A 24869-nucleotide genomic window follows, 5' to 3' on the forward strand; every position below is an offset into this window, starting at 1 on the left:
AGGATCTAGTGACCCACATGGTGAATAAATTATAACGTTTCCTCTTAATAGCCACACGAACAACCAGAAAGCTGTTTTAGTCCATTGGAGGCAGTATTCTGTCTGCAAAGCCACAAAACACATTAACCTCACCCACCACAGTAGAAAAAAAGTTATACAAACACAACACTTTGAAATAAAAAGAACGAAAACCTTTCATTAAAGCAAAAATATGGCTGAAATCTGTCTAGCTCCTGCTTCTGCTTTTCTCACTGTCACACTGTTAAGACTACCACTTAAATGTTATTTTAATACCTGAGCCTTTTCAGCCAGGATTTAACAAAATGTTATTTATTATAGGGAAATACTTCAAACCGGGGGATCTGTGGAGAGAATGGGGATTTATTCTTGGAGCCCAAACATGGTCTTTCAAGGATGATTTCTCACTTGATGACCTTTGAGAGGGTCAAGTGGTCCTGATTTTAAGACTGTATATGTTTTCCTGGCCCCACTTGCTCCCCCTGTTAGCCTGTAACTCCACACCCAGAAATGAAAGTGCTGAAACACAAATATTCACAGGGGATCTTTGTCAGGTTCTCTATTATTATGTTGCGCATCTTTATCATATGTACTGTACTCTACAGACAGTTTAGATAATTATTTGGCGTATTTGATTTAATGAAGTTTGGATTTAAAGGCGTTTTTCTTAGGTTGTCATTTCGATTCAATTTTCTCATTCAAGTATTGGGTGTGTGTGCGTGCTCCTGTTGTGCATCAACGTGATGACGACAGCAATCATAGCAACCAGCATGGCGACGGGGAAGCGTTGCTTCGCTCTTCATTTGCTAAATTTGCTAAACCTTTGATAGGTTATTACTTCTACGATACTTGATTGTATCACGTCAGCATGTTTACGGTTAAGTACAGTGAAGTTTCTGGATGGATCCGAGCTCTGCCATCTCTCCCTCAGAATATTTCCGAGGTTGGGATATGCTGAGTGTAGTATTATGGACTCAAGAATAGGTATGCTAATTAGCATTGGTTAGCCATGTAGCTGGATAATGAGTCGGGAGACGTTAGCATATTTAGCTTTTGCTTAAGCAGCTACCTAAAGATAAGCTCATGTCCACCGTGTTTACTGTTAATAATATGGCCTCAAGTCGGTCAGCACAGTGGTTACTAGTCACATTGTCTGTACCGAAAAACAGCTTGTAAAACGATGCTTCAGTAAAGCCAGCTTACGTTTAGTGACATTTTTAACCTGTTAAATCTTTATTCGTTTCTTCCTGTTTCTGGTTTTAAGAGATCCACTATATCAGCTTAGTACTGCCCTCTATAAAATTAAAACCACTATGTACTCTTATTGTTTGCTGGAGCTTCGTCTTATTTTATTTTCAGTGTTATTCAAACATTTACTTCAAATGATGTTAACACTTTTTGAGTATTTAATATTTGTATTTGTAAACAGTGTTATGAGCATTAAAACCTATAGCACAGAATTTACCCAGAAAGTCTTGGAACCCCTTAATAGTATATTGCCAGGTCCAAAAGAAAATACTCAGTACTGTAATATGTTATTAGTTAAATGATCAAATAATACTACCAAATGCATAGATTCCTGTTAAATAAATTAGCATTGCTTTTATTGTGTGTGGAGTGAGGAAAATCCTGCTGTTGTAAACTTGCTGTTTTAGTTGTCTAAAAATATTTAGTCTTGAGAAGCGCTGTGCACCACATACTTATAAAATGAAATGATCCAATGATTAAGTGTGAGTCATAACACTTTTTTACAATTTAGGAAGTGTGTCATCTGGACTGGGGTACAGCCCTGGTGTGAGAGGAAAGGCTTTGAAAAGTAGTCGTAAGTATTATTACATGCTCATGAGTACTGGTCATCTGTAAGAAGAGCTTAATTTAATAGTGTATCATATATTGTTTTGTGTTTTTAGCTTTCTGTCCACTCTCCTCCAGCAAGTTGACACAATCCATCATTAAAGACCACATGGTGTCTCATTACAAAAAGGTTTACTCAGCTAAAGGTGAGCTGCATGGCAGGTGTATTTTACAGTTGTGGTCAGAGGTTTACATAGATTCATCATCGGAATGAATGTCATGGTAATTTGGGGCTGTTAATGATTTATTTGAACTGTTTTTTTCAGGGTGCATTGATTTTACGGCATACATCTTTAATTACTTAAAAAAAACATTAATGGATGGATTTATTCTGGATTGTCTCAAAAAAGTCAAAAGTATGCATACACTCAGATACATACACTAACTTAAATTTCTTAATAAGTCGTGCTTAAGGTTCTTTTAATTTGACAAGGTCAAAGCCTATTAACGTCTCATTGGTGATCATGATTAACAACTGGTAGTTTTTCTTTGGAGCATAAGAAAGTTGGTTTGACAGCACTCGTTAGATTGATCGATATTCAGAACAATAGGAAAGTCCAAGGAACCCAGTGAAGATCTAAGAAGAAGAATAGGAGTTTACTCTAGATTTACACAAGTTGGAGCCATTTCTAAACAACTTCAGATTCCAAGATCATCAGTTCAAGGAATTATAAGGAAGGTTTTATGGTTAGATCAGACAAAGATTAAGCTATTTGGCAACAATGACAAGACTGAGGTTTGGAGGATTAAAGGTGCGGCTTTCAAACTTAAGAACACTGTACCATTTGTCAAACATAATGGTTGTAGCATTGTGCTTTTGAGCTGTTTTGCTGCCAGTGGTACTGGTATACTGCACAAAGAGGATGGAATAATAAAGAAGGAGGACTACCTCCAAATTCATCAACTTCACCTCAAATCAACAACCTGACGATTGAAACTTGGACACAATTGGGTATTCAAATATGACAATGATCTAAAACACACACCAAAACTGATTTGGGAATGGATAAAGCAAAGCAAAGCCTCAGCCTCAGAAAATGTGTGAACTATGTATAAAAGCTGGTTCTGTACCAGGAAACCAACATGTGAATGACCTCAACCAGTTCTGCCAGTAAGAGTCAAATATCCACCAAGAATTGTACCCGAAGCTTTTTAGTGGCTACCTAAAGGATCTGGTCCAGGTGCAGCATGCTAAGGGATATTTAACCAAATACTGGTGTAGATTTATGTATATATTTGAGCCTGTATGTATACTTCTGACCCTGCGTGGATCAGAGAAAATCCTAAATAAATTCCAGCTTGTGCACAGATTCTTGTGTTTTACATTACATTACATGTCATCCTTACAGTCTAGACTAAAATTAAAATGTACAAAGAAATAATTAAAAGCTGAAATTACCCTGAAATTCATTCACATGATGAGTGTATGTAAACTTCAGACCAAAACTAAGTATTGTGTTTAATTCTGTTGTGTAATAATACTAATAGTTTCTATCTTATCCACCAGCTGCCATTGATACCTCAGTACCCAAAAGCTTGCTGTATAGTGTGAAGTGTAAGTATACATATATATATGGTGGCCATATTTTCTTATGACTCATACAGCAGGAGATGTTGGGACAAAATAAATTTAGATTGTGTCATCAGTTTAGATAATATTGAGACAAATAATGCCATAATTAGCAGTGCATATAATAAATAAATAATGGGTAAATAAAGTAAAGTATATGCTTTGCTGCTGGTGATAGTTGAGCAGTGCAGAGAATTGTATCTATTGTGCTACTTCAGTTGTTTTAATACCTCTTTACAGACAATGACCAGATCAAGCAGGATCGGTTGAGGAAAAATGGCCGTCCTCAGTCAGCACCTGCACAGAGGAATAGCAGAACCTCATACTCTTCATCACAGGTAAGAAATTCTGGCGTTGTCATTGATCACTGCTTCATGTAATGCTAACAAATTTTTATTAGCAGATTTCACGCAAATGCAAAGCCAACTTTATTTGCTTGAAATCTTTTTCAGTCTACACAACAACAGATTCACCCCATGTGTGTTTTTTAGAGCAGATTATCCATGCAGTATGATGACAGCACCTACCTTTGCTCGAGGAGCTCCTTGGTCTCCAGCCCTAGGTTCAACACCGCCTTTAAAGTCAGTGAGATGGTTTATCCATCGCTCAAAGTCAGCTCTCATCACACTCGCCCAGCATCAGAATTGAAGTATCGGAGCCCGGAGACAGCTTTTCGAAGAAAGTCGTCAGCTTGTTCATTGGCAGTTTCTGGAGATCAGAGTTCCTACAAAACCTTCCAGGACCCTGTCCGGAAGACATACAGCGGAGACTTGCTACTGAAACATTCACAGCACTTTACACAAGACAAACCTTTCACTCCCAAGACCTTAAAATCAGATAAGAGCTCATACCTGTCAAAATATCGCTACTACAGAGCACCACAGAGAAAACCTACTCAGGACAGCAGCAACTCAACATCGTTTCAGCAGGAGATGTGTGATGGAAGGTAACGGCTGAATGTCTTGATGAGACTGCAGATCTAAAGTTGTGTCTTGGGAGATTTTTTTTCAGCATGTGCTGCTTGTGTCTTCACGTGTCTTTTGGTTGTTTTCATACAGCGTAAAGAACAAGGACTGCATGCAGGATGTTGATGAGCCATCTCAGGTAATTTTGATTTGATTAATAATGCATACATATCACAATATCTCGGTAATACTTTCATTATCTTTTGTTCCCTTTAAAATATGCCTAAAGCAGAAGGCAAAACAGAAGCATTTACAGGCTAAAGAGTACAGAATCTATTTGATCACAAGAAAGCTTTGACAGAATTGAATTACACTTCCCATTTTCCAGCCTTCTTTTCTTTTTTCTCTTTTTTTTCTACAGGGATTTATTACAGAGCATGAGTGGTTTGAGGATGAGCTTAATGGCACATATTCATCATCAAGACAAAAGAGTCGAGCAGCCAAGGGCAGAGAGCGCAGTTTTTTCGACTCCTCGTTCAGGTGAGCTCATGCAGTAGAAAAGGACATTGTATTTTATTATTTATTTAATTACTTTCTTTCGTAAAATTCTTTAAGTGTTTAAATTTCATCTTCTAGGGTCTCACCAGAAAACAGGAAATCTCCCCATATGATGAGAGTGTCCACAGAGTAAGTTCACCGACCTTCTGATTAGTAGACAGATTTTAACAATCTAAAGTAATACATTATCTAATAAATGAATTATTGTGTTTTGTTGACGAATAGAGAAGAAGAATTAATGTACCTTAAATTCATTTCCGCTGTGACAGAAGATATCTTGTCCAGGGGACACATTTCTGACAGGTTGAAACATTTTAATATTTTTACATTTCTGTGCCATAGTTAGATGACAAATGTACAGACGTTTGCACAGCTTGTTAATAACTTTGTGTCTGTGTCTGATAAAGGAGTTATTGGTTAAATAGTAGCTGTGAGAGTCTTATTTTGAGTAATTACTGACATGTAAGTGTCTGTGTCCTCTGCAAGGGTCCTAGACCGTGTGTTAAATCGGCACTTCGACATGAATCGTCATCAACTGGATGAGGTCAGCATGTAATTTCGTGCATAATACAAAAAATTTTAGGCAAGTCATGTTCATGGCTTTTTAAGGTGTTCTTGTAAGCCCCGTGCTTTGCTCGTTTTTAGGGTAAAATGCGCCACCTGCTGGAAGTGTTGCGTAAAGACTTTGAAGAACCAACCAACATATCCAACTCCAGTGCAGAGCTTGAAAAAAAGGAGAATTATCTGCTTGATAGCCTCCTACCATGTCTGGAATCAGTGGGAAAACATGTAAAGACCAAAGAAGACAATGACTTGTTCCCTTATGTGTCCCCGATTAAACACTGTGATTTCCCAGCTTATACTGATCCCTTATTGGCTTCTACGCCCTTACGCTCTCCTGCAAGAACTCCTTCTCAAACTGAAATAACTGAAAAAGATAAGAAGGGTGACCGTGAGGGAAAGTTTATTGACTGTTCTTTGGTTAGTGAGCATGTCACTGATAATACAACAGCCAGTGAAAAGGACTTCCATATAATAGGCACAACTGTTACAACCAGCACCCACAGTGAAACCCAGGAGTATTCTGCTATAGCTAGCGATCAAGAGGAAACTGATGGACAGTCTAAAGAGCTTGAGGATCTAGGGAAAAGTTTGTCAGAGTCGTTGCATGTGTCCAGCAACACACACTGTGAAAGCGCTGCCAGTGAGCAACATTCAAATACAGGGGCTTCTGGCAGCGATGATGAATTTTAAGTTTTTATTGTACTGTGGGATTTTATGTCCGTCTACATTTTTACCGAGTGAAGTGTGTTCCAGAGAATGAAGCGATATTTCACATTTTTCAAAGGTGTCATATAAAAAGAAATAACACTGGTTATTTACGAGCCTCACTAAAGAGTGTTGTACTTCTGCTTTGTTTTCGATGAATTTTTAACAACAAAAGCACAATGAAAATGTCAAAAAAAAATAAGTCTGAGCTTTAAAGTTCTCATTTAGGATGGGGATAAGCTTGATCACTGTAGTGGCTGAGCTGCAGTTTACCTCTGCAGTCAGTTTCAGTATACTGCCTGTTAGTTTTAAGTACAATGTAGCACAAGTTAACATTTTCAGATAAGGTGTGAAGTGTGTTCATCCTGAAAAGTCCACTGTTACCAGAAAGTGTCTTTACAACTGCAATAAAATTTGCTTTTTATTCACTGCTTGCTTCTGATTATTGAGACTGTCATTGAGGTTCTTAACTTGGGAAGTATTGCAACTGGGAAACTATGAAAAATAATCTATTATATGTATATAATAGATTTTATGTACACTTCACAGGTAATCTGCAATATTCTACTGTTTGGTTATACACGTCTACGTCCTCATACACATTCATTTTCAATGCTAATGTGCAACATCCTCAAGTAAATTCTTATTTTTTAAATATTTTAAATACATACCAGTGTTTACCGTGCTTAATAAATATAGTCAATAAAGGTTTTATATTTATCTGTTATTCAGTTTTTGTGCAGTGTGTCAGGGAGTATAAACGTGATTTCGTTGTGCTTGAATCTTGAAACTATTTATTAAGCAATATCGTGTGTTTGCCATTACAGCTGTCGACTAAGCTATGGGTCGATGTAAAAAGTAAACAGACAGGTCCTCGCCAGCAGTGCCTGACAGCTGTCCCATTTCTGGCATTTTCACTGCTCGGCATTCCAGCTGTCTGATGTCATCGCTCTGAAAACCTGCATGTATCCTTCCGCTCCAGAGGAACTACAACAGATTTTAAACCGTTTGCTTATAAAAATACACTTAACCAGCTAGCTTGTATAAATGTTTAGTTGAGTTCGTGTTGATTTCAGTGTAGTCCAGGAATGAATTGAAGGCTGAACAAACAAACGCCAAAGCAATAGCGCCGCGGATGAAGACCGAAACACTTGTTGCTCTTCTAATCCCAGGAAGCGAAACACGCTTGGAACTTGGAGTGAACACTTGGACCAAAAGGCATGGGGGCTCTGTTAGTTTGGATCCAGAACAAACTACAGACAAACAAACTGCCTTTTAATCTAATAGTTATCCAGTAAGCAGCAATCCATTGACTTTGGTGGTGGAATCCCTAAGGACTGACCAATAGTTGGACTACCAAGTTGCATCTGGTGGCTAACGGTAACGTTGATGTTTTTTTCCCCCAAAATATTTACCGGGGGCGACGTCAGCTTCCCAAGGGTGTCGTCTATTTGCTGGAAGTTAGCGGGCTAGCGTAAACGCTAATTCCAAACCAGTTGTAGTGAATGTAATGGATTTTCTTAAAGTGACTTAAAAGCAGCTAGATAGTACCAAATGTACCAAATATGTGGACTAAGAGTTTTTAATTGTAGCAGTAAAGAAAGTAGAGTTGTAACTATCAATAATTTGAAATATAATTGATGCATGGTTTATGATTTTGAAGTGCCTGCTGCTTATAGAATAGGTCGCACTTGTCGGTGTTTGGATCAGACTATTCGCCGGAAAGTGATTACTGTAGCCATAGGCGTAGTAAAATGACCATTATAGTTAGCAGTAAGTGCACAGGTCAGAGGGGACATCCGTAGGATTTGCCCTTTCTGCTGTGCCCAGATTGTTAAAGAACTCAAGAGGTGGAGGAATTGTAACGTTACTGAGACCCCATTGCTGTCAAAATGAAGCATTAAGGGGATTACTGATTACTTTACGGTAATCCCCGTGTTAGTCTAGTCTTAAGGGTAAGTATCGTAACATATTCTTTAGTGATGAGTAAGGCCACGCTCTTAAAACTAGTTTTGGTTGTGGTTTTTGGATGCTCATCTGATTGATTTTTCCGTCTGACTTTTCAGACCTGTGTGCTGATGATGAACCCCCTGACTTGTTACATTATCACAACTTTGTGGACATCAAGGAGAATACTTCCTCTGGCCTGAGTGGAGACCCCCTCTCCACTGTTTAAGACGCCTGAAACATGCCCTTGCCGTTTGGCTTAAAACTCAAAAGGACTCGAAGGTATACTGTTTCAAGCAAGAGCTGTCTTGTCACACGGATTCAGCTTCTCAATGGAGAGTTTGTTGAGTTTACACTCTCAGTGGAGAGCACTGGACAGGAATGTTTGGAGGCAGTAGCCCAGAGACTCGAGTTAAGAGAGGTATGTAGGTGTTTTTTACGCAATACAAGTGCTGATTGTTCTCTCTTATATGGACTCTTTAAGACCTGCCATCTCAGCAAGAAAGTATTTTTTTGACTATTGTCTGCTGGTCACATTCTTACTTGAAACTAGTAAGCAGAACAACAGAAACTATGATAACTAGTTTGTCATTGTTTACTCATATAATGTCATTTCCCATAATATTTCCCAAGATGTAATGACTCAATCATTTCCCAGTTAAATACTTTACATAAACATATGGGACATTGAGAAACATGTAATTTAAAAAAAAATTAAAAGCAGAAGTGTCATCTCTTGTAGATCTTGGACAGTATGCTTATGAAAATTACTTCTAAGCATGCATAAGATAATGTACTGAGGTTCATGTCCAAGTCTGGCATTTATTTATCATGTTTGGTTAGTGATGCTAATGCAAGGCCTCCACCTTCATTTACTTTCTGTCACATTGTTTGCTTTTTTGATGTTAGTAGAGTTACTAGAGAAATCATGTGGTGAACTACTCACTCTGTTAAACTACCACAAGCACAATTCACTGTTACATTTGAACCATAGATATATCCGGGTTAGTAGGTCCTGTGTTTTGAATATAATTTTTTAGTATTGCTATAAAAACAAATTTTTGTGATGTTTACACAGTGCTTACTCATAGACAGCAGCTATTGTCCAGTGTAAAATGTCAGTAAACAAATTTCTGGTTGTGTTTTTAGCTGCTCTCTTACCAGTGTTCATTGGGGATATTCGGATAGTCTGAAGGCAGCACAATCTAGAGAAGTCTTATATTTTAGATTTATTTTAGATGATACATAACAGCTACATAAAAACAAGCAGACAAATCATATTAATGTTCCTATTTTTTGAGAAAATTAAATTTCACTGATGATGTTAAATTAAAACAGAAAAACCTCATGTCTCTAGTCTTATTTCAATATAGATACGTTTTTAAGCTCCTCTGTTTTCATATCGGTATTTATATCATTTGGGCTTTCTAGTTAATCTAAGTCTGGCCTAAGTGGGATGGTATAAGCGTTTCATTATTTTGTAAATTTATCTTTCTGTGCCTATAACAAAAATGTCAATCTTTCCATTGAGTAGTTTTCATAAATGATTTTTAGCCAGTCTTCGAATTGTGATACATCAAGTTGTGCTCACATTTTACTGGATTTATTTCCCCTTCATATAGTAGTACTGGCATTAAGCATTTGCCTTCATCAGTTGTTCTATGCTGTGGCCCACATATACACTGTGAAGGTGTCAAATGGAAATGTGTTCATAAATATGGTTTCTAAACATTTGTGGATGTCACGCCAACATGGCCAGAATTTCAGACATTGCGACTTTTGATTTTAAGGTCTGTTTATAAACAGGAGAAGACGTGCAGATTTACATTGGCACTGAGCTCTTAAGCAGTAGCCTATTGGTCTAGTCTTTAATATGTAGTATAAGTCTAAATGTGCCTGCCTGGATTACCGTTTGCCCTAGCGTGGTTAATGTTTAATCTGTCCTCTTGCTTTTTTGTTTTTGCTCGTTAGATAACATACTTTAGCCTGTGGTACTTCAACAAGCAGAACCAGCAGAGATGGATTGACTTGGAGAAGCCACTGAAGAAGCAGCTGGACAAGTATGGGGTGGAGCCCACCGTTTACTTTGGAGTCGTGTTTTACATACCCAGTGTCACCCAACTGCAACAGGAGATCACAAGGTGATCAGTGACAGGAAGTGTCTTTACAAAGCCACTGCCCTTTTTTCTCTTTTACTGTTTGTCGCTCAAGACTACTGGCAAGAAAAACCTTAGAGAATTTTAGACAAAATTTAGTGCTGCCACATCAAGTATTAAAAAGTTGTACTGACTATCAGCTACAGTAGTTAAAACACTCTTACTTGATTGTACAGTTTTTTGTTTTATTTTTTTTGGCCATAAAAAATCAAATGTTAATTTATCTGGTGCTGTATGCTAGATGTTTTGTAATTAATGATGTTATATCTGAAACATGAAGATAGTTCTAGTTTTGCTTGATCTGTGGCTTGCCAGTCTTCTGCTCCTAACAGTTACTTCCTCTCTCTACAGATATCAGTATTACCTGCAACTGAAGAAAGATGTTTTAGAGGGCAGGATATCGTGCTCGCTAGAACAAGCTATACGTTTGGCCAGCCTGGCAGTGCAAGGTATTGTGGATGTATTATATTAGCCTGATGGTAGAATGTGTAGGTTGGTAAGCCCTGTGTTCCTTCTTGCCCTCACAGATGGCACAACGTGTTCAGTGTGGTGTCACATCTTCTGGTGCAAGCTGCTCTGTGTTGTTTCAGTTGTGCACATTGCAGGTTTTTTTTTTTTTTTGACCTGGTGCAGTGCTGCTGATACTGCAGCCAGGAAGAAGACATGAGTATATGTTCATGTCAGTTTTCACTACCAGTTTAATGATGGATGTGTCATTACAGAAGCATAGAAGTTACGGCATCAGCACTGGTACAGGACTGCTCCTCCTGTACCAGTGCTGATGCAGAGATTTTGTCTGAATGGTGACACCTATTGTTCAGGAGAATACTGCAGTGAGTACTTGCGCCTTCAGCTTTGGTATAAATGGTCCGCCAAGAGCTGTGGCGACGTTATGTTTGTAAGAAACACGATGAGTGCTGTGAATATAAAGGGGTCCCAAGTCTCAGGCAAAGAGATTGCAGGAGTTGTACTGGAAATGGGTTTTCATCAATTATTTCTGAATAGAAGTCTAGTTTTCCTCCTAAAGCATAGCTAAAAAAAAATTGTAACCAAGTTGCATACAAATTGTTGCGATTAATGGTACTTTTTTTTTTTTTTAATCTCAACACCTTGTTTTAGAGGTCTGCTCCTTACAGTAGTTTGTCAGAAACCTCTGTTCAGCTGTTTAACGGATAGATTATAAGAACATTTTTAAAATTTTGATATATATATATATATATATATATATATATAAGAACTCTACATCCTAAACAGATCTATGAAACTGATCAACAGTGCGTGAATTTGAACACTCTTTGCTTGAGTTTCAGCTCCTGTAACGTTGGCTCAGCTGGAAGAATCTCAGACAGTGCTGGCAAAGTTATATCAGGCGCTGCAGCTTACTTGCCTGGGTGTTACAGCATAGCTTTGCTGGTGAGATCACTTACTGCTGCAGCCATATTCAAATGCCTGACTAACATTCAATATTTAGAAAAGCACACTGAACCTTCTTGCAGTTGCCCTTCATATTTAGTCTGTGCTTTGTTTGCAATGAAAACTTGTGCAGTGTGCCGCAAGTAAAGATGTATTGCTCCTGTTTTGTGTAATGTGCAGCAGAGTTGGGAATGGAGGACAGTTGTAGCCTTTAAGCACAGCTGATGTCTGGGGGGGAAAAAAAAAAGAGAAAAGCTGTTAATGTTGCCAGAAGGAAGCCTGAGGCTGTAACAGTTTAGGACCTCTACGTTGTCAGACGCTGGCGGGCTAACAAACGAACATCTCCCCTCCTAAATTTAGTCCATCATGTCATCATACACTACAGCTTTCCAGAAGGCATTACACCGTTCTGCAAGTCCTGAATGTCTATTTTGAATTGTACTGCAAGCAGAAATAGACATAGGATTTATTCAGAGAGCCTTGGAGTCTGCTTTGCTACAAATGTCTGTACTTTATGCTCTATTGTTTCTTCTTGCCCACAGCTGACTTTGGAGACTTTAATCGATATGATTCCCAGGAATTCCTTCAGAAGTTTGCACTGTTCCCCATTGTAAGCATTCTCCACGTGTTCTCCATGATATTCAGAGGTTCTTTTGTGTGGATTGTATCAGACATGTTTCTCTCGCTCTGTCTTTGCAGGACTGGATTCAGGATGAGCGAGTGCTGGAAGAGGCCACTCAGAAAGTGGCTCTTCTTTATCAGTCCTTCAGGTAAGCCAAATTTCAAAGCATCAGTCCACCTGGTCACACAAATGGCTAGCAGAGGAAACACACTGGCTCTGATTTTGTTTGTTCGGAGATTGTGGGTTTTGGTTCTTGGTCGTCTCTATTCGGAGTGGAATGTATAATGTAAACAATTAAGGCAAATAACACATTTGGTTGATTTTTGTAACAACAGTAAACACAGTTAATTTAACAAACTGTCATTCATCAGATCTTAATGACTCTTTTTACCTCATGAGATTAAAAAACACAAGTAAACAAATTGTTAATAAAGCTGTGTCACTTCTACTTGTAATGTCATTAACTTTTTAGGTTCTAAATAACTCCTAGGAAACATGAGGTGATGAAAGTTTTGTTTCACACAAAATTGTTTCACACTCGAAGCCTTTCTGTTGATCCTTGGCCATTTTACAAACTGAGGTTCCCTAAACATCTGACTGAGGATGCACAATAAGGGGCTAAATGGCATTTATCTGAGATACAAACCTGAGATGAGAATTCTTGGGTGCCAAAACTGTTGTTAGGAGAAAAAGACCTTTTAGTGGTGGTACAGAGGTGAGAGGTTGGGCACTGTCACCACACGGCAAGAAGATCCTGAGTTTGAATCCACTGGGTGGCATGTTTGCATGTTCTTCCTATACCTCCGGGTACAATGGCTTCCTCCCACAGTCCAAAGATGTACAGGTTAGATTAACTTAAGCGTGAATGGTCATCAGTCTCTGTGTGTGTCCAGAGTGTGCCTGGCCTCATGCTTCATGACAGCCAGGTTTGGCTCCAACCCCACCGCGACACAGAGTTGGATAAGCAGAAGCAAATGGATATAAAGCCTGTGTCAACTAATACACATCTCTTCTGATTAATATGTTTATATGAGTCACAGTACTGTTATCATTTTCTTGATATTTTTTCAATCTTTTCAGAGGTTTGCCAGCTCCAGAGGCAGAGATGTTGTACATGCAGGAGGTTGAAAAAATGGAGGGCTATGGCCAAGAAACCTTTCAAGCCAAGGTAGGTCTGTGAGGGTCAGCCACCACTGGATCCTTGAACAAGTATGACACTGGCTTACAAAATTCTCCTTTGATCATAACAGGACAATACAGGTGCAGATGTTACCCTGGGATCCTGCCTTGACGGCATCTTTGTCAAGCACAAAAGCGAGCGTCCGCTTGTTTTATACAGGTGAGCCAAGTAGAATGATTGCAATTATACCAAAAGAACTGAAATCTGATTTACTTCTAAGAATGGGGGAAAAAAAGGTCTGACACCCACATATCTCAATCTGGAAGACCGAGTTTTGTGGCACAGCTTACTTAGAAGCTATTCTTGGTTAAGGTTGTCTCCTTAATGTTCTCCAGCCTTGAATATGCCTCAGGAGGAAGTGAGTGAAGTAGACTGTGATAGCTGATAAGTATGTTTGGGAATGTTATCTGTCAGTTTTGTGAGTACATGAACATTAAAGTACTTAGCTATGTACCAGTATTAGTTCTAGATGGCTTTTGTTTGACTCCCACGTATGCATGTTTTTAAAGCAACCATGTCTGTAAAAACGCCCTGAGGTTTTGTGACCACCGTGACATCATGTGTTGTTTTTTTTCTTTCTTCCCCCCTCCTTTCTTCCTCTGTGCCGCTGTGCTTTAATTGGCTGTGTAGGTGGCATGATATTAACAACATGAGTCACAACAGGTCTTTCTTTGCCCTGGAGCTAGCCAACAGAGAAGAGAGTGTTCAGTATCAGACTGTGAGTAACTGCAGTGTCTTTTCCATCCCCAGTGCTATCTGTTATTGGATTTTGATAATTTGGAGATGGCCTTCATCATTAACCTTAGCATAGTGTGTGTGTGTGTATGGCCATGAAATCACATTGGCATTCCCAGGATTGCCTTTATTTGTCCATAACTAAGCAAATACTAGTCCGTACCACTTGTTCAGCCATCTAATTTTTGTTTTTCTTTCTCATGTGTAGGAAGACATGGAAACCTCCAAATATGTGTGCCGGATGTGTCTGGCCAGGCTCAAGTTTTATAAGATTAACATGAGTAGCCTGTGAGTGTTTTTTCTCTCCACCTGTCTACCCCAAGCCCCTGTCTCTTTGTTCATCGTTGTCTCATGCATGGGTGTCCTCTTTGGTGTAGTCTCATGTCTGTACTCCTTTCCTCCTCTCTCTTCAGAGAGGAGTGTGACCCCCTGCCTTCTGAGGGCTCCCAGAAGTCCCTTCTCTTTCTATCCTTTCCTCGTTTTCCAATGCTCTCTCGTCCCTCTCTGCCTTCTAATAAGGGGTGAGGAACACAGTCAGCCAACGCCTACAGTATGCCTGCCAGACAAGTGCCATTATTCATTCCTTTCAGCTGCTTACCCAACAGTGCCACCACAAATACGCTTCCTGCATATTTGAAATGGGCCTTGGGTTTTGAACCACACAGTGATTCTTAATCCAAGTGAAATACATTTTTAGACTTGAGTTACTACTTAAAGCCAGTACACAGGGACGCACATTTTATTGACTTTTAGATGAATTTCAGCATCTGTGAACCTAAAGTGAATCTAAAAGTAATGTAACTGAACTGCGTTGGGTTGAATTAAGGGACTGTTAAGAGTGTCAGAACTCTGTATGTGTTGAGTAATGAGTCAGATACTTTCATGAGACGAAGAGCTTAGTCACGTTCTTTCACTTCTGCGTTGCATATTTTCAAGTCTAAAACAAGGTTAGACTGTATTTTATTTGGGCCGTGCATTGTGTTGTTAAGAGAAAGTCTAACTTTTGCTAAACTATCTTTAACAATTGGTAAATGAAAAGTGAATGTAAAATCAAAACATGACTCATCAAGCATGTACACTGGTGTGCTGGAGAAGAATAGCATTACATGTTTTATGGACTTAACCTGGTCTGCACCTTTCCGGGTGTGCCAAATCAGTGTCCAAGAACAACATCAAGTATTGCAAAACACTTTTTTGTAACAGCAGTAGTGGGTAAGTTCATCTTTGCTGACTCACGTTTTGTTTTGTTTTGTTTTTTTCATTTGCCAGCCAACCTCAGCCCACAGTTGTCAACCCAGTCAGACGGAGATCCTCTACTAGGGTGTCTCTGGTAATCCCCACACTCACTTAAAACACACAGATTTTAAAAGTTGCATCTTTGCTTTATTAAAAAAAGCAAACAAAGAAACTTTATTTAATTGGGGGGAAAAGGAAAATGCATACAGCTTACAACATAATGGTCTTGTAAAATAGTAGTTTATTTTGAAACTCTTCCTTAAGAAAAATAATTCTGCATTTGTTTTTAATTGAAAAGTTGGTATTGTAATGCAGTAGTATAATGAATATTCATTGTTTAGAAGCAGTGTTTAATTCTTTGCTCCTGGGCAGCGTTTGGCTCATATTAGCACTGAATTAATCCCTCTTTCTTTCTTTTCTTTTTTTTTTTTGATTTCCAGCCAAAGCCACAGACCTACATGATGCCCCCTCCACAAATGCACTACAATGGCCACTTCACAGAGCCTTACACGTCATCACAGGGTAAGCTCTTCCTCTTGTCTTTTTTGTTTTAGTTAAGTCTAAATGCTTAAACTGTTCTTTAATTATAATGGGATTTTCTCACTTGCTCATAGACAACCTGTACATGAACAGTCAGAACGGTTTCTACTACCACTCTCAGACCAGCCTGGACTGCTCTCCTCTAGAATACAGTAGTGGAGGACGTTTACGTAATGGCAGCGTGTACAGTGCCCACAGTACTAGCTCCCTAACCAATCCCCAGCACTACCTTCAGCCTTCACCCATGTCCTCCAACCCCTCTATTACAAGCGACATAACCAGACCAGACTACGTCCCCTCTCACCGGCACAGCGCTCTCATCCCACCTTCCTACCGTGCCACTCCCGATTATGAGACAGTGATGCGTCAGAAGAACCGAGGTGCAGGGGGAGGAATGGTTTTGTCTCAAGAGCATAGGCAGAGCCACTCTATGAGGAACCTAAATATTGGAAACTCCTATGCCTACAGTAGACCAGACCCTCTAGTTTACAGCCAGCCAGAAATCAGGGGGGAGCATGGTGGGGCAGCTCAGCACCACCACTATCCCTTGCATTTGGGCTCCAGCTTCCACGGCCCTTCTCCATACCCCTACCCTACAGAGAGGCGGTCTGTGGTGGGGGCGGTAAGTGTCCCAGAGCTCACAAATGTCCAGTTACAACAGGCACAAGAGTATCCCGCCCCCAACATCATGAAGACACACGTGTACCGATCGCCTCCACCTTACCCATACGCTCATCCTAGACCAGCTAACAGCACACCTGATCTGTCACGTCACCTGTACGTCAGCAGCAGCAATCCAGACCTGATTATAACAAGGCGTGTGCACCACTCAGTCCAGACCTTTCAGGAGGACAGCCTGCCCGTTGCACACTCTTTGCAAGAGGTCTCAGAGCCTCTTTACAGTGGACCTCCACAAAGGCAGCAGTACCATGCTCAGAAACGTAACTCCATTGAGATTGCTGGGTTGGCGCAGAGTTTCGAGGGGATGAGGGTCAAAGAGCGCACGGCGTCTTCTTCAGCAGCTGAAACGGCCACACCTCCTCCAGTGCTGCATGGCGGGCGCTCTCAGGGATCCCAGCTGAATGTGTTTTTGGAACGAAAAAATCCAGAAGACATTGAAGACATTAAGGAAGATGTGCAGTACGGACATAAAAAGTCCCTTTCAGACGCCACCATGCTAGTTCACAGTAGCGGAGAAGAAGAGGACTTTGAGGACGACAGTGGACGTCACACGCCACTTTCTCAGGACGCATTTGTTCCCGAGCAGCCGCGACAGCAGCATCACAGCCTGACATCTCTCTCTTCACTGACACCTCAGCAGCAGCAGACTCCGACAGAGCCTCCTCCTGCATATCCCATAGGCTCATCTCTTGACCCCTCTATAACCAGCACCTTGACCTATAAGGTTCATACCCTGATCCATGAACGTGAGCCACTGTATCTAGTATCAGAGTTACAGCAGCCCAGGATTATGCCTTCGGTTTCAGAGGGAGACTTGAGTGGCCAGGAGAAGCCGAGGCCTAAGAAAGACTTCAAGAAGAGGCCTGTGTCTGATGTTCCTCCTGGGAAGAAAGCAGTAGAAGGTTTACCTCCCGCGGTGAGTCTTGTTTCCAAATTTCCTTCGTTGTTTAGAGTATTTTAATAATATGCTGTTTCTTTTTTGATATATTTTTTTTTTAACTGGGAGTTCTCCCAACCAGTCCACATGTGTTTTGTGGACTTGGAGACTGCATCCTTTCTAGTATCCTGTGGGGATGCGTCATGAGTATGGACTGACTGCCCTGTTACTACAAGCCATTTGAACACTCTATAACTGTTGCAGCAGCTTGGAGCCAGCAAATAAGTCAGACTCGTTCTCAATGCATGTAGGACTCCGTCAGGGCTGCCCTGGTCACAGATTCTGTTTATAATTTTTATACAGAACTTCTAGGTGTAGCCAGGTGGCAGAAAGCTTCCACTTGGTGGCCTCAGGATTTCACTTCTGCATTTGGCAGCTGATATGGTCCTATTGACTTCATCAGGTGGCGGCCTCCAGGTCACAATGGAGCCAAGCATAAAGTGGCAGGAATGAGAATCAGTCTGGAGAAATTACATCTCTCAGCTGGCCTGGGAACGTCTCGCTACTCCCTCACATTAGCTGGTGGAGGTGGCTGGTGACCTACATTAACTACAATACGTCAATGTATTTCATTACAGTAGTAGCATAGTACGGTAGTGCTTTAATTAAAAAAGGTGGAAAAGCACTCTTCCTGGGCTTTAGTTTTCATGAGTCAAAATAGATCATAAAGATGGGGCCCATGTGTCGCACAAGCCCCAAGAATTTTTATTTCAAACTGCATATTTCTTTTTTTGGTCTTTGTTCCAGACCAATTTTCTTCTGACTCCACCTTGCTCCAAATGAGCTGTTTTGGTGCCTATAGCTTTAAAAGTATTGAAGCTGAGGCCACATACCTTTCAGCCAAAGGTGCGGCCAATGGGAGGAGTGCAGTCCATGTATATGACCTGACTGACAGAATGTTTAATTCGCGTCTTTTCTAACTTTTTTTTTTTGTGTGTTTTTGGTTTTGTTTTTTTTTTTAAAAAGAGCCCTGATTACAGAGCCAAAATAGTTTTTTGGAACTAACCCAAATGTTGATTTTGTCAGCAAACAAGAGACTTAAAAAAAAATCAGGATTTTTGTTTTTTTAATGCAGAGAAACGGCTTGGGAAATAGCTTGTAAGTGGTGGCTGGTTAAAAATTAAACAGAACCCAGTTAATGGGCTGTGTTTGTGTCCCCATTTTATATTCTTCCCATAGTTTTATTGGGAACTCAACTGCATTAAAACACAGCAAATAGGAGCACAGAGCAGGAGAGAAACAAACATCTAAAGGGCCGAGGGGAAAACAAGCCAGCTGAGTTTGGCTTGTTCTGAAGCACGAAAGGCGACATGAAAACCAGTGACCCACACCCAGTCCTTGTTTATTGGATTCAGATCGGTCTTAAAGTTTCCGCAATTTCTGACTATCCCTCAGCGTTATAATTACGACATAGCTCTGGCCTGTGGGAGTACAATCGGAGCTAATGTAATGTTAGCCACAAGTATTTCACTGTTGTTGTGGTGACATTAGCCTCAAAAAATCAAAGTCATCCACTGGGTCTTCAGTGCCTCAGATGGCAGAATCGCATAAAGATACTTGTGTTCGCTTTTACAACAAAGAACAGAGCATTTGCTCATAGCTCAGACATTTTAGAGCTGGCAGAAGCATCTTTTGCGAGACGATAATAATGGCAGGCTGCAAGGCTGCCTCCTGAGGTTGGAAGGTGTGTCTGGATGGGCCTAATTGTATAGCTGTGACACACAGCCTTATATAAGCCCTGATGGCATGTTTACAGGCAAAGTTCCTGAATATGGGCTTTGTGCATTTCTGTGTATCAAGTGTTTTGATACTTGCATGGTATTTAAATAGCTCCTAGACCCACTTTATGATCAACAAAGACATGGAAATGTCATTTTCTACAATGTGCAATTAGTTTAGGTTCGTTTGTTATTTGTTTTATACATTTAATTTTGTTGTGTATTGCTTTATTTTTTACAACATTGTCATAATTTCACAATGATGTACAAATTACTAATGACAAAACAATTTTTTACGTGGCACTACCTGGTTTGTCTGAGACGAAGGTTGTTGTCGTCTTGGGTTTTTTTCCTGTCTTGGTGTTTCTATAATTATTACTCACACATAAAACTGGTTTTACTGTATACGTAATGACTTGATTACTGTCGCTAAGCACACTATTTATGGTGAATACATTCGAAAGCAAAGTGGTTTGGAGTCGTGCAGTTGCAGCAGACTGTAATGTAAGACTGTAATGACAGTGAAGACGCAGTCACCTGTGCTGATTAACAATAATCACCAATAAGGAAAGAACATACAAGGTTTTCTTTCTTGAATCGTCAGTGTGATTGCCAGGTAGTACAAGCCTAAGTCTGTTTCTGTCTTGGCCGGTTGCTGCACTGTAAATGTCAGAAAACAAAAACTGCTTTCTCTGTAACCTGATGCCTGTGCCTCACATCAACATCACATGAGTGCACATCCTGAAAGAATTAGAAGAAGTTTCAGTGGCCAGCATGTAATGACGCAAACGTATTTGAAAAGAATGCAGTCGGTCTACCTTGGTAAACCGGATAGGTGACATTCCTCTAGAAACGCCCAGCGAGGCTGCGCTGCCCCCGCCTCTTGTCTGTCTGTTCTCTGGGGTTCACTGTCATTCTTACTTCTTCTCTGTCACCACTTTAACGTCTTTCTAGGGCATGAAAAAAGGAGCCAAGTCAGAGGTGAAGAAGATGGGCCCTCTGAAAGTGGCCCACCTCAATGGCCTGTCCATATCCAGGCAGCCAGTCCACAGCGAGATTAAGGATGAGCCTGAACGAGCCTCGAATGATGAAAGGGTATGGCAGCTAAAAAGAATGTTTGAATTTGTGAGTGATTTGCTGTTTGAATGGGATGTGTTTAAGCTTTTTATACTTTGTTTAGACCCTTGAAGGACTTTTGACGGAGGGTAGATGTTCTTGTTCAGAGCTTTGAAACAACTGAACTTGTAAGGATTGCTAATCTTTATGGTTGTTGTGCTAATAGTGAAAGTAAATGCTCAACAGTTTGGCCAGCTAATCAAGCTCTCACTGTTAATGAGATGCCATTGTTGTTAGCTTATACAGCCTGAATGCCCAAAAGGTTGGGATGCTAAGTGTGCAATATTTTTGGCTCATGTGCAATTATTTTGGTCCCAGTCTGTTTCAATGTTTCCTACACATACACCATGTATATAGTTCCACTCACATATGTATACATATGCACTGCTTTTTATTCTATTCTATTCTATTTATTTATTTATTTTTATTTTTTCAGCCTTATTGTATATTGGTTTCTCTTATTATTATTTTAGCACCTTTGTGGTCCAGCTACCCAATTTCGCTGTGCAAGAAACTGCACAATGACAATAAAAAGCTCTAAGCTCTAAATAAATGCAGAATGATTTGCATATCCCATAAACCCAGATTTTATTTACAATGGAACATAGAAAACATCAAATAAGAAAAAGAAAATGTTTTGAATTTGATGGCAGCAATACGAGTCAAAAAGGCAGGGACAGGGTCATTTTACTACTGTGTAGCATCTCCTCTTCTTTAAAAACAGTCTGTTGAACAGAGGAGACCAGCTGCTAGACTTTTGGCGATGAATGTTGTCTTTTATATTCTAGCTGCTGAACAGGTCTTCTCTATCATATTTTTCATTGGTGCCGTGATGTCAGATGTTTTTAGCTGGTGAAGTATCCGGACTACAGGCAGGCTAGATCAGCTCCTTCTACCACGAAGCCAGGCTACTGTAAAAGATGCAGTATGCATATGCCTTTCAGCATTTTTGCTGCCTTTCTAGAAATTCAAGATGCCAGTTCCATAGGCACTAATGCAGCTACGTGTCATTAGAGATGCAGACTTTTGAACTGAGTGCTAATAACAAGCATGATGGCCTCTTTCCTCTTTAGTCTGGAGGACGTGATGTCCAAAACAGACTTTGCATTTTCAATTAGTCTGTGAAAATGAGCTTTGTCCCAGAACAGACGGTGGTGGTTGTGGATTATGATTACACATCACTTCTTCTTTGAATTTGTGGGAGACAAGGTGAACTGTGGTCAGGCACTGATTTCTGGATGTGGTCCTGAGCCCATGCAGCATCACCCGAGTGTAACCACAGATTAGACATCCAGTATTGATTTTACGCAGTCATTGTTGTGACCTGTTTGTTAAAATAATGCATTTTCTCAGTTTAAACATTTGATATATTTTTCACTTCCATGCAAAATATCTTCTTTGACAGCATTGTCCATGACAGTGACATATTTTCCGTTTGCATTTGTCAGTGCAAAGTGTTGGAGCAGCACATGGAGAAGGGTGAAGTGCTGAAGGAGTACGAGAGCATCCCAAAACGTCCAAGAGGGGAGTGCACGATCGCCCAGCTGCCAGAAAGCGGAGACAGAAACCGCTTCCAAGACGTCCTGCCTTATGACGAGACCCGAGTGGAGCTGGTTCCCACTAAAGAGAACAACACGGGCTACATCAATGCATCACACATTAGAGTGAGTTGTTTTGGGAATGTATGTACATACATATGCAAACCAGATAACTAGATCGCCAAATACTCCCTCAGATTTCAAATGACTGAGAATGCTCCTTATGTCTTATGTCTCATTAGATGACAGTAGGTGGGCAGGAGTGGAATTATATTGCCTCACAGGGTCCCATGTCGCACACATGTCAGGATTTCTGGCAGATGGTGTGGGAACAGGGTGTCTCCATCATTGCCATGGTCACTGCCGAAGAGGTATGTTGATTTAATTTTAAACCCCTTCAAATTTTTTTCCCTCCCTGTCTCTATGTGCACTGACATATGCGCATCATCTCCTTCGCTTAGGAGAGCGGTCGAGAAAAGAGCTTTAGATACTGGCCCCGACTTGGCTCACGGCACAACACAGTGACGTACGGGCGCTTCAAGATCACCACGCGGTTCCGCACAGAGTCCGGCTGCTACGCCACCACTGGGCTAAAGATCAAACACCTCCTGACGCAGCAAGAGAGGACTGTCTGGCACCTGCAGTATACAGACTGGCCTGACCACGGCTGTCCTGAGGACTTCAAAGGCTTCCTCAGTGAGTGGATCAGTATCAGTTTATAATCAGATCTTTACCTTTTTGAGCCTAATAACATTCAGGTTTCCAGAAATGTAGTTAAATATAAAGTTTGTGTTTTCATCTTTCTCCAGCCTACCTGGAGGAGATCCAGTCTGTGAGAAGACACACAAATAGCATCAGTGACCCAAAGAACTCCAACCAGCCAGTGCTGGTGCACTGCAGCGCAGGAGTGGGTCGGACTGGAGTCGTCATCCTGTCTGAGATCATGATAGCGTGTCTAGAGCACAATGAGGTAATTTTCTTACCCTACTGAAGGGTTTGGGGTTTTTTTTTATGTGATTTTTTTCTTTTGGTTTGTGTGTATTATCTTTGTATTATCAAAAATTAATGTTTTGTCTTTCAGCCACTGGATGTTCCCAAGCATCTGTTGGAGCTTCGCAATCAGAGGATGCTGATGGTTCAGACCTTGTCCCAGTACACCTTCGTGTACAGGGTCCTCATCCAGTACCTCCGCAACTCCCGGCTGATCTGACCACGGGCATCAGCACAGATGATTGCAGTGGATTTTGCTCCACAGTTGTGCCAAACTGCAGTGCAGTGATGCAGATGTTTGAATCTGTTCTGAAAGGTGGCTGCTTACATTCTGTTCTGGCCGTGTATTAGAGCCGGCAAGCCGGGAGGTGCCGATTGTTGAGATGTGCACGACGCTGTGCCACATGAAGGGGCACAAAGACTTGTGACCTGTCTCTAAACAGTATTATATATTATTTCTTACATATATTGGCTACTTTATAAACCCCAGCACTTTCAGAGTACCATGCTGTACATAAAGAACCAATATTAAGCTGCATTAAAAATTCTTTTAGATATCTATCAAAAATCATTGGTTGATTTTTAACTTGCCTAAGAACACTTTTATTGTCAGTATGTTTTGAATTGCTGTTGCTTTATTAATTCCGATAATGAAGGATTTTTTTTTAAGTTTGGAAAAGCTTGGAAAATGTGTTTGATATGAAATCCATGGATTTAAACTTTAGTGACCTCTGCTGGTGCAGACAGAAGGATGCCAATTCATTCAATAAACACGGATATGGCTGTGTGATTTAGTGTAGTCATCTGTATTATTAATAGTACTTTTTTTAAAGACGCCATACCCGCCCAGCATTTGTTTACTGAACCAATACACCTGCTGAAAAAAAAGAAAACACACTGGACTGATCAAAGTAGAAAGTTGCTGCATGGGTTTAAAAAGCTAAAATAAATGCTGGGTTTAGAGTAAAACTGGAAAAATCTATTTTTTTAAATACATTCATACATCTGTTTTTAACTTAAACTGAAGATGAAGTGTTACGTTTCTGTGCTGTAATGCTGGCCGTCCTCTGTAGCTTGGTAAAATATGAAGGAGTAGTGATGCCTTCAGAAACACGAGGGTTGCAAACATGAATAAATTCAGCTCATCCCTGATATCATGACAGCAGCTTCTTTGTTTCCATGAAGGGCATAAAACTACAAAAAATGAGGAGGTGGTGCAACAGTGTTACCATAAGAGTGCATGCAGTGTGTTGAGTTTTGCATCACCTCTGCTGGCCATGGTGCTCGGTTTGAAGTGCAAACTTGTGTGGATGGTGTATCTCTAGTTTCAATATTCTGGCTGCCACACTTGTCCCGACTCCAATGAGAAATGTCACTCTGTAGATACACTTCCTGCTTCCACAAATGGCTGCCAGACTGTTAATGAACACTTGTGCAGTCATATTAAACCGGAGTTGGGTTTAGCTGCTCTGCTGCATCTGAGTTGAATCCAGATCCATTTTTTTTTCCTGTGCAGAACAAAATTGATCTGGATGCCAAAGTGATACTAGTTTTACTGACCTGATGTTTTGGGGATTTTTTGCAATAAGTGGAGGGGCATAATTTCCTTCTGATTGTTTGGTTTTGGCAGAAAGACGGAGTCTTAGTTTGGAGACTGAAAATATGGTGTAAGCATTTTGTCCATGTACAGATTGTTCATAATGTACACAATGTAAAAGTCTGCTTTGATGAATATTGGTTGTTGTACAAACTGTGTCTATTGAACTGAACTTGGTATGCCATTGGACAAAAAAAAAAAAAGTGAAGAAATTATTTTCAGCCAAGAATAAAAGCTTGGAAATAAACTTTGTCACCCACAGCTTCAGTTTGTGAGTCCAGGCCGCCAC

At 40.4% G+C, this 24869-nt stretch overlaps 2 protein-coding genes across 4 annotated transcripts; both read left to right on the forward strand.

The window, feature by feature from the left end:
* Positions 1-768: 768 nt before the first annotated feature.
* Positions 769-6603, forward strand: spata7 (spermatogenesis associated 7). Of its 2 annotated transcripts, XM_005477169.4 has the most exons (12): positions 769-1002; positions 1778-1840; positions 1929-2018; positions 3380-3427; positions 3683-3780; positions 3934-4388; positions 4501-4546; positions 4769-4887; positions 4984-5034; positions 5131-5208; positions 5392-5449; positions 5551-6603. In XM_005477169.4, exons 1-12 carry the CDS (start codon positions 987-989, stop codon positions 6157-6159), a joined length of 1731 nt encoding a protein of 576 aa, XP_005477226.1. In that variant the 5' UTR covers positions 769-986; the 3' UTR covers positions 6160-6603. The 2 variants fall into 2 exon arrangements, with proteins under 2 accessions (XP_005477226.1, XP_005477227.1); XM_005477170.2 differs by lacking the exons at positions 769-1002; positions 1778-1840 and having other exon boundaries at positions 3939-4388.
* Positions 6604-7196: 593 nt separating this feature from the next.
* Positions 7197-24542, forward strand: ptpn21 (protein tyrosine phosphatase non-receptor type 21). 2 transcript variants are annotated; one of them, XM_005477171.4, is made up of 20 exons: positions 7197-7554; positions 8241-8542; positions 10093-10262; positions 10629-10726; positions 12233-12300; positions 12390-12460; positions 13393-13480; positions 13563-13651; positions 14123-14210; positions 14436-14515; positions 14641-14748; positions 15497-15557; positions 15904-15985; positions 16078-17600; positions 20294-20434; positions 21904-22119; positions 22236-22364; positions 22455-22689; positions 22803-22963; positions 23075-24542. In XM_005477171.4, the coding sequence occupies exons 2-20, from the start codon at positions 8363-8365 to the stop codon at positions 23201-23203; spliced, it is 3717 nt and encodes a 1238-aa protein (XP_005477228.1). In that variant the 5' UTR covers positions 7197-7554; positions 8241-8362; the 3' UTR covers positions 23204-24542. The 2 variants fall into 2 exon arrangements, with proteins under 2 accessions (XP_005477228.1, XP_005477229.1); XM_005477172.4 differs by lacking the exon at positions 14641-14748 and having other exon boundaries at positions 7201-7554.
* Positions 24543-24869: the final 327 nt, after the last annotated feature.

Source organism: Oreochromis niloticus, linkage group LG19, assembly GCF_001858045.2.
Source record: "Oreochromis niloticus isolate F11D_XX linkage group LG19, O_niloticus_UMD_NMBU, whole genome shotgun sequence".
NCBI lineage: Eukaryota > Metazoa > Chordata > Actinopteri > Cichliformes > Cichlidae > Oreochromis > Oreochromis niloticus.